Here is a 16394-nt window from a genome sequence, read left to right as displayed (position 1 = left end):
GTTAAGCTAACCAAAGCCTGGTACATTATATAACACTCAGCAATCTACCAGTTTTCCTATGTGGACTGACTCAGACTTCCTGCATTCACAGAGGCTGTCTTGGATCAAACCTTAAGCCTCTGTCTCTGTCCCTGCTGTTATTTGTTTCTGTATCACAATTATTTCATTCCAGGCCTTGTGCCCTTGTTGCCTAACACAACGTCTACTGTTGAGGGCTGACCCAGCTGTGACATCTCCGTTTTCCACCTGTGTCTAGTAACATAATTAATAGACAACTAAAATAGGAGGGGAAAGAGGTCAATTGGAGGGAAAAAGTAATGGACACATTGTGGGAACCTCACATCGAAAATGCTTTCCTTTTTACCCACTATTACCTTTGGGCATGCTGTAACAGGTTAGGTGAGAGGTTTGGTGTGAGACATTAGAATGTGGTTCTTTAGAATGTGGGCTTGGTTCTGCCCGTAATGAAATTAGGAATTTTCTGAGGAACGGATGTATGCAGCACTGCCATATTGCAGCTTCCGTGCCAGCCTCCTTTCCAGTAGAGGAGGAGGAGAAAAGTTGGATCAGCAGAACTTACGCAGACGCCCGTAGTTCCTGGCCTGCCTCATGCACAGGTCCTCTGTGGAGCGATGGAAACCAGCCCCAGCACTGGGACTCCGGCTGGGGCTGCGGTCTGTCCCCGAGCAGGGGGAGAGAGGGGGAGAGAAAGAGGCCGGGGGGGAAAAGAGACAGAGGGAGGCAGTTTTGAGAGGGAGAAAGGGGGCAGAGACCGAGAAAGAGTAGGGTTGAGACAGAAGAGAGTGGAAGAAAGAAGTGTGGATTTGTGAAGAGGAGAAGAGAGGAAAAAAAGGTAAGAGTGGGGAAGTGGTCCCGAGAAAGAACACACAGATGCAGAGAGAAAAAAATATCAAGACAAGACCAGATGGTAAGATTTGGGTTTAGAGGGAAAACAGAAAGGGAGAAGAACGTTAGTGAAAGGGCTGTTTGATTCAGTTAAAGATTACAGTTACCCCGGTCAGCTGAATGGCATTTTTTAAATAATCTCTGTGTGTGACGTAATTTTAAATGGGGAAAAAAAAATCTTTCAAGCACTGCCAGAGTTTTACATCATAACAAAGTGGTGAGAGTTATGGCTTGTCAAGAAACATACCTACAGTATCTGCCACTCAGCTGGCTCTCTGTAAACCAATCACCATTCTAATCATAATAAATCATTACAGAAGAACTTCACAGGGACCTCATCCTCTCTGGTACTGAAGGTGGGGACAGAAAATATTAAAATAGAAAAAGAAGATGCCTACAAATAGGCCTTGTAAATTGGTGCTATGTTCTCTGATGTTATTGACGGTTACATTACCTACATGCTGTATGCAGAGCATGAAAGTGCCTCGAGATGTGTAGTTTAGGTTAATAGTCTCTAAATTGCCCCTGTGTGTTTAGTGGTGGTCTGGCATCCTCTGCAGGGTGCATGTTGCCTTGCCTCCATTTTCAGTTAGGAACTGACTCACTGTGACATTCGTTGGAGAAGCAGCGGGATGAATGAACCTGAAGTGTTTCAGATGTTCTTTTTCTTAATTAGTTTTTTCAACAATTTGTGTATGAGAGATTTAGGACTATTCAACTCTTTGCATTTAAGAATTTAAAGAATGTTTCCAGAGAGATTATGAGCCGAAAAGATTGTGAACTATCGTCCAGATAAAATAAGCTTTTTCTTAATATTTAAGCAGACACATAACTTATGTGTATATAATATGCAGTGGGTGTCATCGTGTACCCAAATGAATCCAGCAAAACCTGAAATGGACCATTTTCTACATGTAGGGAATCTTGTTTCTCATGGTTACATACTGTACAACCCGTTTTCCCAAAACCGTATTACAGGATCCAGCAAGTCTCTTCTGGCTTGTGTTACCAATTTTTAAGGTCACACCTGTATTAAAATGTTGGCCATGGCTATTTTAAAAAGAAATTCAGTAGAGTCTCGACATCTGGGAATTGAACATTTGCGAGTTGTTTATACGTTATTTGGTCTGGACGACCGGATATTGGATGAAAGAAGAGCAGAGCAGGATGAAACCAACCCAACATCTGCTAGCAGCAGCTTTCAAATTAGCGGCGCAACAGAGTAGCATTGTGAGACGAATCTAGCTAGTGGGTGAGCCTCTTCCTGCCCTCTGCCCATGTACCCCTTACCCAGGATCTACGTCTCAGGGTGTTCTTGTTTTTATATTGCATCGAACGCTCCAGTTTCCTTGTTGCCAGCATGGGGAATGACAGGCTGGAGACGACTTTATAGGCTCACCAACAGTTAATTTGCCAGTTTCATTATAGTGGGGTGTGCCAATCAGCAAAGAGGCAGAGACTGAAAGTGCAGGCATCTGCTGGATGCAGAGGAGGGATTCATGTTGTCATCTTAAATGCTTCTTACACTATATACATCTACTGTCGCTCTCCTAAGTCAATAGCTGTATTGATTATTGCTGTTGGCCAGGAACTGATGTCATCTGATGGAATCCAGATTCATCAGGAGTTTTGACCCTTATCCATAATGCCCTCTTGCTGGCGGGTCAGCAGTGATAGCCAGTCACTACTTATCTCCTCCTGGCCTCCAGCATAAGGTTCTCTCTGTTCACTGCCTCTCCCAGTCTTTGAAGTGCTGTCTTTCTGTCCCTCCCAATCAGCCCAACAGCTGGAAGCATTCTCCACGCTGATTGTGTGGGAAATCCTCTGCTTCCAGCCTTCACTGGGAACAACCATGTCTGCCACCCTTTCCCTCTGTAATCCTGTACTACAGTGTACTGTATGTGGCACTTATGCTCTTAAAGACCTCCTCACATCCTTCCTCCCATGGTACCATCAGCTCAAAGAGGATGATCTTTCTCACTTCTGTGGACCACATCACCACATCTTTATGGATGCTTGTACAACATCTGGAAAATGCAGCCTTTCTCCAAGATCCACTCTCATGTCCCGTGATGGAACTCTATGCAAGACAGAATCTTTGACCTTGTCTGCTTCTCACCCTCCTTGACAAATGCAACTGCGCTTGTAGATCTTTCATGAGCTTGCCCTTTCTTCCTTCTCTATTTCTCCAGGATGTCCAGAGAGGATATGTGCCATGTTACCCACTCTCCCCAGAGCCTGCACAGTGGATCTTCCCTCACTTGGATAGATTTGTTGGTGATGGGAGGATGTCGTAGGCTGCCCACAGCAGAACTTTGTGATTACTCATGTTTTTTAATTTAAATTAATAACTTATAATACTAATAACTTAAATCCAGTGCATCAGTACTTTAATTATCATATAGGGAGGGTTACTTACTGTGTGTCTTTTAACCATACATATACCACTGAACATTAAGTGACAGTGTAGGGGTGCACTTGGTTATATGTGAATTTGACTGTTGAAGCCCTTAAGAATGTCAAGACCCTACTGTACTGGGAACTTAACAGACCCTGTTTTTAGAGAGCAGGTCACACATACATTCTATACATAGTGTACAATACAGAAAGAGAGGCAAGGCCAGACAGGGAGGTGGAGTTCCGGGGACTCACTGGTGGAGGAGGAGGAGACGGACTTGCCGATGTCCGCCAGCGAGCGGTGGATGGGCTTCTTGGTCTGGTGCCGGTGCTTCCGGAGCAGCACGAAGCTGATCTTGTCCCGGAGCTCGGGGTTGATCAGCCCTTCCTCCACCTGATGCTCGATAATATCGTCTGAAACAAACACACGCGGTCTGGAAGGATAGCATCTGAATCACACTCAGATTGTATCGCCCGAGCTTGTATGTCCTGGACTAGTCTGCAATTGAATTTGACTTCATTCTAGACAGGGTGTACATCAGTACAAATATTCATTTTATCTATCGGTGGGACTGTTGCCTTCATTTCTCTTTCTACAATCTCTAACTGTTTCGGCCATGTCATCTCCTGTCTGTGGTCGTCCATGGACACTTATGTGAGCATTAGTTCTCTTAATGCTTGGAACTGCTAAAAAGAAATAAATTAATTGATCTGCTACATGGTAAGCACAGCATCTCCTGCATGTCATACCTACGATCTGTGGCAGGGAGTAGCCATCAAGATCCAACAGGATGGTGCCAGTCTGCAGGCAGGTGCGCAGCTCAAACAGGCTGTGCAGGGACAGTGTGGACACGTGGGGCTTACTCCACCTCTCACCGCCTTCTTCCACCTTCTCCTCAAACTTGACCCACCTGAGAGACACACACACACACACACACACACGCACACATTAGCTCCAGGCTTTTGCTGACCTCTAAAAGAATTCCGCTCTCTGCACCTAACTTGCACATGGTCCTCTTAGAGAGGTCAGGAGCTACATTCTCCTCACAAGCCACCAGCATTGATCTTCAAGTGCTAGATAGAGTGTTAGATAGAGTGTGTAATTGTGTTTATGATTTTCATAAGACAAAAGTAAGGACCATAAACCCTAACCTAATTATGATTTTTCTGATGCTGTGTAAAGCTCCAGAATTAACGGTTCACCCATTTATGTATGGAATAAAAGGTGGAAATTGAAAGGAGACTATGAGACTATGAGAACTGAAAATTCACTGTAAAGCAGTAAAGATTTTGGAGAAAATTGGTTGGATCAAAATCCTGCAGTGCTAGTTTGTCTCTAGAACTGGACCAGGCATCTCTTCTCTCTTTTAAGAACAGGCTTCCCAATCTTTGCTCCCATGACCCCGAGTATCTTCTGAATTTTGTTTCCACTGTCTCAATTCCTTAATGGAAATGTTAATGGGAGCAGTGATTTATTAAGTGTGGTGTTTAACTTAAAATTTTTGTTAAAAACTAGAACACTAGGGTAATTAATGCCTGGGCAAAGAATCCTAGTTTTATAACCTCATTTCTGTATATGCAAACTGTTACAATTTCAAACAGTTGGGGTACAGAGGTAATGAGACAGAAGGTGGAAAAAGGTGTTTGATTCGGTGAAAGGGGTGAAAGTTGAGAGGCCAGTGAGTGTGAGAGAGTGTGGCAGGAAGAAAGGAGGGGTAAAAGAGAGGGGGGGATCTTATTCTAAGAGCTTACTAGCCTGTTATATTAAGGCACAGCTATATTCTTCCAAAGGCTTTGGCAAGGTTAATATTGGCGTTGCAGTAGCCACCACTGCGGCTTCATTAGTTAGGGATTTACCACTGAGGGGATGTGCTTTTGAAGATGTTATTAGAAAGGCATTATTACACTGGCATGTTGTAACATGAGGGAAGCCAGGAGGACCAGCCCTCTTTTCCACTGCCTTCGTAGGCTCTACTTCCAAGTCATATCCCAGCAGTGGACTTAAAACACACTCCCGTCGAAGTCCCAGAGAAAATTAGCACGCAAGGGAAAATTAGGGTAAAAAGTGGGATACAAAGGAGCATGGAAAAACCAGGGAATAAAGAAAAACTAAGGAAGGAGTGAGAGAGACAACACAAAGACAAGAACCACCCTCAGACACACATTGAACGACAGAAACAGACAGAGGAAGCACAAAGAGTATTTGAAAATAAGCCATGAAAGTGCACAGAGACAGCCAGCGCGGACAGGCAGATTAACAGAGACGCAGCGTGAAGTAGCGGTAGTAAGAATACCATTGATCCACTCTGAAGGATTTCAATATGTTTAACATAGGAGGTCATCCACTTCACCATTGAAGTGCAGCACCCACCTGGGTGATGCTGGGGAGCCATTATACTGTATACCAGTAGCCCCACTACACAGAAGTGTGAAGTACTGAGGCAAACAGTGAGACAAACTGACCAAAAAGAAGCAAAACACACATTCCAAGGCAACAAGATGAATGCACCAAGACAAAAAGTCAGATACGATCTCAAACATACAGGGACACACACAAAGGAGTGGCAATTTGCAGAGACTGAAAGCATAAAAATGATACTGATTGGACAAAAAAGAAGTACAGTACTCCAATGGTATAAATGTTTTAACTCGGTGAAGGTCAACGGGCCTTTTCTTGTTTTCTAGTTTTGTCGGGAAGAAAAAGTGATGCAATTAATTAGGTTTGAGGCCTGAGGGTGGCCATCTCTGGCTGGACAACAGTATGAGACGGCGGCGACTGAGACTTGACCGGCCAGTTATTAAGAGCCATAGGGGTTTCTGGCTTTCATCGCGGTTGTTCTCTTAGTTATGTAATTGAGCTAATTAGTTGATCAATTGCCTGTGTTCTTTCCAAGTCTTTAGCAACAGAGGAGGTAAAGATTACAAGACAACCTGCTGGACTATAGATTATGTGGTCTGGGCTTTAATTCCATGTATGTCTATGCACGATCATGCAAAAAAAGGGAGATGCATGTATCCTGCAGCCTTTGCTGGGATGTATACTGCATACACAATCTTACAGCTGGGTAAACAGTGAGACGGATGAAACCGCGCGAGGGAATTCCTGTTTTCTACTCCCAAGAAAGACAGATAAACGGAGTGACCTGGCAGACTCCTTCCACTCCAGCTCCTCGCCGTCGTGCTGCAGGGTGTCCATCTCAGTGAAGAGGGTGGGGGTGGGCACGTCGTCCTCTTCGCCCAGGATATAGCGGAGCCGCTCCGCCGCTGGGGACACTGCCAATACACAGCGAGCACGGTCAGACTGCACGCACTGACACAGGCCACAGCTCTTCCTCAGCCACTGCGTGCTCTAGGCCCGAATATGTGCGACAGTACAGGGGTGGACAAGAGAAAATAAGCAGAATATGATGACAAGATTTTTCATTAGTGCAGTCAACTTTGAAAGTTGTCCTTCTAGTTTTCTTTTTTATTTTCTCCTTTTAAAACAAAAATAGCTGTAAAGCTGGGCTCTTCATCACTTGTATTCATACCAATGCCATATTGGGTTGCCATATTGGGTATATGTAATAGGTTTATTCCATGCTGAAAAAAAGAAGAAAGAGAACACAACGTTTCGGCCGTGGAGCCTTCTTCAGGTGACACCTGAAGAAGGCTCCACGGCCGAAACGTTGTGTTCTCTTTCTTCTTTTTTTCAGCATGGAATAAACCTATTACTTGTTCCTTTGCAGCCTACGCAGCTACCCACCTGAACTATATTGGGTATATTAACACAACAGGTTAAAACATGTCGGCAGGTTCTGCGGTGAAATATATATTTTAACACAGCAGGTTAAAACATGTCGGCGGGTTCTGCTTTTTCTTTTTATGAAGAAACAAAGAGTGAAAAGAATTCTCAAAGCTTATTTCAGGACCGGTGTTACTTTTCTGTAAACAATAAATGCACACTTCATGAGAAACTACTGTACCTTGGCCAGTAACAATATAATAAGGGGAAAAAAAGGATCAGAGAAGGAGAAGCCCACATCACAATCAGCAAATTCAAAATAAACCACTGAAAATCAATGCAAGGCTGGCGACAGCATGGAAAGATCCAGACCAGACTGAGTGTGTCCGCATATGTTCATCAGGGATTGTGAGGCATGATGATGTTAATATTGGTATCCAATGTGCGACTCTTGCTTCTGCCTGTGACCAGGAACTGGAAACTCAAATTCCACGGCCCTCAGGGCACAAACTCTGCATGCTCCCCATTGGAGCTAAAGATCTATAGAAAGCGTCATGCGGACACTGGGAAACCACAGGACAGTTTTTCTCTGTACTTTAATGGGTTTAATTTAATGAGCCTGACCCACTAAAAGCATTCAAAGTTTAAGACATAAGTATACAGTATGAACCCTGTGTGTGAGACCAGGTTATATACTAATTTATTAAGTGGAATAAATATTATACAGTTGCACAAAATAATGCTGGTCTCTGATTGGTCAGTCTGGGACCAGCTTGACATTCCAGCAAGTTGAAAATCTTGTCACCAGATACTGTATACTCTAGGTTGCCATGCAGTTCCAAAGTTGACAGGTGTGATATTATGTTTCCCAAATTATTTATTAAAACTAATTTAAAATACAAAAAAAACAGTCATTTTTTCTGAAAAGGGTGCTTTAACAAGGCAGAATTCAGCTCAGAGCAAGTATGATGCTGGGGTAACTTCAGTTCTGATGCTAATGTCAGATTTCTAATATTTCTACATTCTGTACTTGATAATGTTTCTCAAAAGAGCATAATTCGATCAGAAATTCAAGTAGGTAGCTGCGTCAGCATGTATAGGCTGAAAAGGAACAAGTAAAGATTTATTCCATGCTGAACAATTTCAGCACCTTTACTTGTTCCATAACTTGATCAGTATGTTTACAAGAATAGTGTAAATCTCAGACATATACTCTATTGTTTAAGTCAGACTCTGTTAAAGCAGAAGAATGAACTAACAAATTCTACTGTGTTAGTGTGTGTTCCATTTGAGCTCAGTGTTTTACCCTAGTTATAGTAACCAATATGTTCAATCTAATGTGTGTTTAATTTGAGCCTGGTATTTCAACCTTGTTATAGTTACCAATATGTTCAATCTGCTCCTATTAAAGTTGTACGACTCCGTAAGTATCAACACAAACACTGTATTAGTTAGTAGTCAGTTTGAGAGTTAATATATATAACATACTGTAAAAAGCAAGGCATCCATACCTATACCATATTACCAATACAGTATCTTTACAGTGATCTAACTCTGGAATCTTGGATCTTTCTTGGATTTGTCTTCAGGTTCATCCTTCCTAATGTTAAAAAGATATCAACTCACATCCCTGTGAGCTGAAAGGGGGGATCACACACAGGGCGCAGACAGCCACGCTAGTCATTATCTCGGTTCAGACTGCCCTACATTTCCCGTGGAAGTCTTTTTTTTCCCCTCAGAACTGGAGCTTATCAGCACGTGCCGGTCTTTCCGTTTTAGTTTAGTGAGGAACAAAGTAATCCAGTTAATCACAATCCTCGGCAAGCCTCATTCTCCTGCTTCGGGCTACAACAAATGTATAAATGAAGTTTGCTCAAAAACGGCAATGAAAATCATTTAAAGAAACCTTTCCATTTGCTAGAAAATCAAATATCAAATTGAAATTTAAAGCTGTTGCTACTACATGCTGACATCAGTCATGAAAAACTCAGTGAAGACGTGAAGAGAAACTGATCAACTGCAGGGTTTGCCAGTGTAGATCTACTGATTAAGAGCTGGTTATGAACATTATCATACTTTGATAAATCGCTAGACAGTCATTGTGCGGACGGCACTCCTTCCTTTGGACTTGTACTTTCAAATTAATGTCCCAGATTGTTGACGGAAGGTTCACTGTAGGTGGTACTCTCCTATGGATAAAATGTTAAACAAAGCTTCCAAGTACTGAACTGGGTTTTTAGAAATCCCATAGCATTGCTTTTAAGAGTAGGGGTGTCAACCCCAGTGTCATGGTTAAATTTCACCATGGCCTATATGCGAGGTGCTTTGGAAAGGCGCTCTATTTCTGCAAACAATTAGTTTTTATTATTATGTACAGTAGGTGTATATACACTTATGGACTTAAACAGGTTTTAAAGGAGATGGGTGTTCAGAAATCCCCCTAAACTGAGCTAAGTGGATGTGTAGTGCATTAATGGTAGGCCAGTCTTGAATATTTCTCTGCTGAGTTGCAGGACATTACTAAGGTACTGTATAGTATAAGTAAAGTCTTTCTCCTAACGGACATTCTACAGTATCCCATCCATGCTGCAATGAAAGCCATAACCAGAAATAGAGAAGAAACTTCTGTTTCTTGAGTTTCTTGTGATTTCCCTAGTGATGCTTGAGTCTTGCATGAGTAAATACTGTATGCCTTTATGCTGTAAGAATACAGTCTGTTGCTTTCATTTCTGCAAACATAAACCCACAGGAGAGTCTCTCTAGAACTCTTTTTCTCTCAAGGGTCACCGATTATCCACGTCCAGGACGTCTGTACACTAAACTTTCGCTCTGAAGTGTCCCCCCTCTTCAGAAGGCACTGGGGCACCTCTTCTAGAACTGAGGCCCAGGTGAGCCAGCTGTGTTTCTGATTACTATGCAGACCAGGCTTTTGGAGAGAATATGTCTTGTGGTTTTATTCACAAGTTGACAAGTCTCTCTGTCTATTCCATTCAACCATTTCACTGATATTCCAGAAAAAGAAGTATGAACAGGCTCGGGGTGCTTGTTACTGTGAAGAAGGTGTTGGCTCACGAACAACTACTGTGTCGTGCAGTAAGTCTGAGTATGAATGTGCAGCTAGCTTTAGGGATACTAGGGTAAGAGTGATGATTGAGGCTCAACGTACAGCCACTAAATCCTCCGACTCAATGATTCCAAGTATTTAGTGACTGCACCTGTGCCAACAACTACCACATAAGCTTAAGTGGCTTAAACCTGTTACAAACAGGTTTACTAACAACAATTGTTTCATTGCGTTTTTCCCTTTAAATGTTATCCTCGTTTGTTGATTGAGAAGAAATCATCATTTACAGCACTGAATCCCACTAACAAAATCCATCGATCAGCATACCTAAAAATATCAGGAAGTTTTACTTACACTTGCACATGAGAATGATCTATGTACTGTATTACAAGCAGTACATAATAAGTTACGGATTCTTAAGGCGCTCTTAGGCAAGGAAACATCTATAAAAACAGAGGTAATGTTTAGAGTCCAGAAACGGTAAATGTATTAAATGAATATGATGCTAAACTTGTCGTGTACGCACAGCAATGCTAAAAAATTCCACCATAAATACTAAACACTTGAAAACTTGAGAGCTCCAGCAGCAGACCACAAGCAGATTTGCTAGCAAGAATGAATAATTCTCATATTTAGTAAAGAATCCCGGCTCTGTTTACAAATGCAGATCTGATTTAAAAACGTGGAGGGCCCTGCAGCTCGTTTAAGCGTAAAAGGTCTGGATACAAACAACGCATAAAACAAGAGATACAAAAACAGTACATCGCAAACTGCAACTGGCCCTTGTTTAACAAAATCACTCTGCACAAAGGGGCTGTGCTGCGGCCATTCGCCACAACACTTGATTTCAACTTGACGACAACTCTGTGATCTCATGCGTTCTTGATGGCTGCGTCGCACGAGAAATAGTTCTCTCTCGCTCTCTATTAAGTTCCCACAAAATGCAGACAATCCACAGTTTGGCTCCTTTACCTGGCATGATGGGCAGCATCAGTCCATGTGTTCCTTTCTCTTGGATCTGCGCATCTGTGGAACCCAGCATAGTGCCAGGGCTCTGCACTCTGTCCATGACTTGGCGTGAAGCTTGTGAATCAAACCACGGGTGTGGGGAGTGGATTAGTGGACCTGTGGCACGCACCTCACAGTTCCTGATTCACGTCCTGCTGCTGCTACTGTAGCTGTAGCAAATCCAGGGCTTGTTTAACCCAGCCTGCACAGGTCCAACTCTGAGCGCGAATTCTCCCCTGATCCCCCTCCCCAGCTCCCTGGCAGGGATTAGCAGAGCAGAACTGCGTGTTCAGTGTGGAAAACTCCAAGCATGGGCATTCACTACTGATCACGGCTGAAGAGCCATTAACAGTGCATGACATGAGGCAGAGGTTTTGAATAAATAAAAATAAAGGAATTGTTTTAAAAAACAGGGCACTACAGGGTGCTACACTTCAGTGGCAGATGAAGTGAACACTTGATTTTTACCTGATGACAAGTCTGTCTGGAACCTTTCAATATAAATAGAGCTACAGTTCGTTTTGTATTATAAATTAGCAGCATAACATGTAGTTTTTACCCAGAAAAACAACTTAAAGAGCATTTTTAAATGTGCAGGGTGTGTTTTTACACTGGGCGCATTTGAAAAGCATTAATTCTTAATAATCTTAAAGAGTTTCATATATTCAACACTGATGAACACAATTTCTTGCAGATGTTTTTCCTGATATGTCTTCTATTTTATCACCCACTCATTTCCCTGTAGTGCTGCAGAAATGAGTGTTTCATAGACACCTTAGAAAACAACAATATTTCTCAAGGGCTGCCAATTGTTTAAGGTTTTTGAATTCAAACCAAAATGTGTTTGAGTTGAGTTCAAACCAAAATTGCATAATGTTAAATATTACATAGAGCATGTTCTTGCTGCGGTGACACCTACCGCAAACATTGAAAAAATGTCCAAAGCTTATATGCATTTGCTTGACAGTAAAAAATATCAACAAAGTCAATCCACTAATTTTCAAACAGTACCAGTGAGTACCAGTGTTGTCAGTAATGAAACTGGGGTCTTCTACTTCTCACTCAAAATGTCAGTGTTGGTCTCCCGATATTGCAATCGCAGCCAGGTTCCAGTTTCATGGATACAGGCCTGGCTGTGTGGCAGGCAGGTGGCGCCATACTCACTCGTGCGGCTGAGGTCCGCCGCGGCCCCGTTCTCGTGGTGCCCCGGTGCGCCCTCATCCGTGTCGGAGCGCTCCTGCCTCTCCCTCTCGTAGCACCTCTCCCGCTCACCCTCTGCATTCTCACGGCTGGAAGTGGACCTCCGTCGCCGCCGCTTCCGGCGGTAACCGCGCGGCACAGGCACTCCGATGTAGATAGAGTGATGGTCTGTGCGGGCGGAGGAAAAGGTTTACATGTAGCTGGACCAGTCCTGTGCTGACAGGCTGAAGGAGCTGAACCTTTTCGGTCTTGAACGGAGAAGACTACAGGGGGACCTGACCCAAGTATTCAAAACCCCTTAAAAGCTCTAGCAAAGTCAGCTCAGCGGACGTCTCCACACTAAAACAGGAACAAGACACCACAGGCAGAGACTACACAGAAGTGCGTTAAAGCCAAGAACAGCAGGTACTTCTTTACCTAGAGGTATGTATGACAATAGATCAGGCTACCCAGCCATGTGATTGAAGTCAGCCTGTCTTTCTTCCAGAAACAGCTGCATGAAAGCCTAGTATCAATTAACTAATGACTTCCTAACGGGCTAGATGGGCTGAATGGCCTCCTCTCATTTGCAATGTTCTTCTGTTCTCAGGGCGGAGGTGTTTCTCCTAACACAAGCTTGCCATCAGTCAATAAAAGACTATCAGGAAACAAAGATACTGTTAGAAAGGCGTAGCTCCATCTGCTGGACACGAGAAGAGGAAAGAGGAACAATCTGCTCGGTGAAACTAGCCTTTACACACAATACTTCAAAGGAGCGCTGTAGCTATGAATTTCAAGCTTGGTCATAAGATAAGATTCTAGTAGATAAGTTCAGGGACTGAGGCAAGAAGGGCTGTGGGCTGTGGAGGGTGGTGGAGGGGACAGGAAGAGTGTGTGTACAGTACATGGCGCGTGACTGTTGCCTGTCTCGGGCCAGAGGGACCCAACAAGAGGCTCACTACTGTGATACAGTACATCCTCCTTGGAGACAGGCTGACTGTACGAAGCAGCACACTGCCTTGTCCTCAGGTACTCCCTACTACTACTACTGATTAAAGGATCAGGTCAGGGGGAACGTCAGTTCCACAGGTGTGGTTGGTTCAACACAGGTATTGCGAAAACGGAGTATGTGAAGAGGGAGAATGACAGTAGCAGTTTATGCCTGTATGGTACTTCTGCCAGTTGCCCAAGTACCCAGTTAAATGCACATTACCACTTGAGCAACTCCAGTTACAGTGGCTGATCACGTCATCTAGCTTCGAAATGGTGACATCTAGACTGTACAGCACTCAATCTGCACGCTGAGCAAATCTTTTCAGTCACTCAGGAGTTCCTAATGGCTTTCCACAGAAGCATCACCAGGATACGGTCCTGCCCCGTGACCTCAGAGACACACACCTGAGTGTTCTCACACCCTGTGGGCTGCCGGATGTACAGTAGGCTGTCTCTCACTCACCTTCATCATCCTCGTAGCGCTGACGGCCGCTGCCAGGTCCCCTTTCCACCAAGCCATCATGATCCATCCTTGTCGAGGAGGCTGTGTGGACAAGGGACACAGACAGAGACTGATGGAGGCAACGGCTCAGCGTGACACGATTTCAATAAAGGATAAAAGAAATGGAGCTCCAATACCAGCCTCTCCCCTCTATTTCAGTGCCTGTTTGTATAACCAGCTTGTTAATTATGTCCATGAAATAAATAATATATTTCTCTCTTCAAGAAGAGAACTGAATAGAGGTCCAGGATTTAACATTCCAGTTTGTAAGATCTGTCTTTTCCATTTGTTGTTTATTTTCTTCATTTTCAAAGCTTTTGTGTGTTTTAAGTTACCCCGGTTTTGTGTAGTTTTTGGGTTGTCATTTATAGCATTGTCTTCCAGACTCAGGGAATTTGCAGACAAAAAAAGAACTTCACACAATGTCATTCCTCCCTGTCTCAATTACTCTAACAGGAGCTCTGTTTCTGCTGGAGGCCTTAGCGTTGCAAATCACAATGTGATTTAACATTCTGAATTATTACAAAGATCATAGAGGATATCAGTAAGTGCTAATTAGTAAAATAGCAGGAAATTACAGGAAGATGCCTTCATCTTAAAATGTTTCCATAATCAGAAGGGTGATGAATCTTTCCATATTGAACGATAATAAAGGCACTATGCAATTATAACAGTACTTGTACTTCACATGCTTGCAAACTCAGTGTCTAAATAATTAGTTATAAAATGCTTTATCTCTTAATTAAGGCAATGCATGGAAAAACAATAAAAACCTTGAAATAAGTATTAAAGCCAGTGATTTAATACTTAAAGGTCTACCAAACTTGAATAAAATTCATTAAGGAAAACAATTATTGTTCACATACAGTATACTGTATAGTCATAGTCACTGGTGCTTGTTCCAGTTGACAATAGAAACCATCCATCTTATGTCTTATGAACAAAGCAAAAAATTGCAGGCGGGAAACAGTTAATCAAGTGATAATAAATACGAATCAAAAACATAATTCATTGACCCACTGGGACTTGGTCATAGACTTTTCCCATAAGTTACAGGGATATATTAATGAAAGGCCAGTGTATTGATTTGCACTACACTAACCTTAGGTAATTGTACATTAGTTAAGCTCATGGATATTTGTTTCTATTTCTGCCAAAGCATTATTCCTAATTTGCTTCTTTCAGAAAAAAAAACATACAGTAACATGATTTTTTTTGCTTTTAAAGAACTTTATTACTTTTAAAGGTTGGCATAATTTCAATGTTTTTCTTTGCTTCCATACAGTAGTTAATTTCCAGTATTAGTTCCTTTTTCACAATAATTAAAATCCCCTAAAATGTAGTTAAAATAGAAGCAATTTGCTTTTTGGGTCCAAAATATTCATAATGGGGACAGTGTTGTACAGTTCCCATCCCTCCTTGTTAGATATCTTTTTTTGGATATTAAATTACTTTGTGTCCTTCATGCCCACTGGGTGTCCAGTGCTTATCTGCTCTGACAGCCCGATCAATGGTCAGTAAAGGCACTTTCACTCTGACACACCCACTGGAGCTCCATACCTCCACACAGCACTCTCACACACACATTCAGCACAGTCAGAAAAAAAAATACTTTTTTCAAACCTGTTTGTCTTTGTAAGCATTATGTAGTTTGTAAAGCACCTCATTCAGCCACTGTAGCATGAGTAAGACATTATAGGGGGGTTTAACAAACCACCTACATTTACATTAGATACATCAATTAGTGAGAATAAGGAAATCGTGAAATTGCTGGTATATAAAGATGTTGTTGCTATAGAAATGTTACTAATAAAATGTCATGCTAACAAACCAGAAAAACATGCAGTTGACATGTCTATGACATATTGTGATAATTATTCTCTTCTAAACATATAAACCTGTTTGTTCACTGCAAAGGCACTATAAACATGTATTGTCTATTCTAGGAAATTATTTGTTGCTGGATCAAACTCTACAAAAGAATAGCAAGGTGTGAATTTGGTCAGAAAATAAAGAATGACTGATAAGCATCCTATTCTGTCCTCAGTCATGAAAATAATGTTGACTCCTAGAAACATCTTTTCTTCTTGGTCAAAGAAGGTTTTAGGCGTTTTTATTTTTATCTGTAAAGCTGACTTATGTACAAATTAAAATTAAATTTAGAAAAATGAAAGCGCTCCTCAACGAGCAAGGAATTTCTAGACAACGTCATCGAGGAAAAAAGGGCTTCTACTTAAAGTCATTAGTGTGTGAAATTAACTAGTCAATAGGAAAGGTTCCATTTTGATTTAATCTATTTGATCCACATGTTTTGTTCAGTCGTAATTATCAGCATATAACTCTTTCCACAGATAGGGGGTTATGCATATAAACCTTTGCCCCTTTTTGCATTATAATACATAAAGAAAGCTAATCAGCATAGACTGAGTGAAAATAAAAGACTAAACACAAGTGGTGAGTTTTATTCCGTATTACCTTTACCCTTCCTGTAAATAAAGTGTTATTTATCATATGAAGAGTGCTCAGACAAAAAGACAGTAGAAGAAATGTACCATCAATCATCAAACTTTCCAGTGATAATCATATACAGAATCGGCCAAATCACCCACTAACTTACTGAA

At 42.1% G+C, this 16394-nt stretch overlaps 1 protein-coding gene across 3 annotated transcripts in view; it reads right to left on the bottom strand.

Moving 5' to 3' along the window:
- Positions 1–13801, bottom strand: part of slc4a5a (solute carrier family 4 member 5a) — a 45804-nt gene extending 32003 nt beyond the window's left edge. Inside the window, exons 1-6 of one of the 3 annotated variants that reach the window (XM_088909364.1) lie at positions 13735–13801; positions 12264–12467; positions 6447–6576; positions 4054–4214; positions 3559–3717; positions 581–676 (exon numbers count right to left, since the gene is read on the bottom strand). In XM_088909364.1, coding sequence (XP_088765490.1) covers positions 581–676; positions 3559–3717; positions 4054–4214; positions 6447–6576; positions 12264–12467; positions 13735–13801 — 817 coding nt within the window. Of the gene's footprint in view, positions 1–580; positions 689–3558; positions 3718–4053; positions 4215–6446; positions 6577–12263; positions 12468–13734 lie in introns of those variants that run through there. The other 2 variants (XM_088909365.1, XM_088909366.1) reach the window with 2 other exon arrangements.
- Between the last annotated feature and the right edge of the window lie 2593 nt (positions 13802–16394).

This window comes from Atractosteus spatula, chromosome 2, assembly GCF_055471065.1.
Source record: "Atractosteus spatula isolate fAtrSpa1 chromosome 2, fAtrSpa1.hap1, whole genome shotgun sequence".
NCBI classification, from domain to species: domain Eukaryota; kingdom Metazoa; phylum Chordata; class Actinopteri; order Semionotiformes; family Lepisosteidae; genus Atractosteus; species Atractosteus spatula.
The sequence above is the reverse complement of the archived record's forward strand: the minus strand, read 5'-3'. Positions and strand labels throughout refer to the sequence as shown.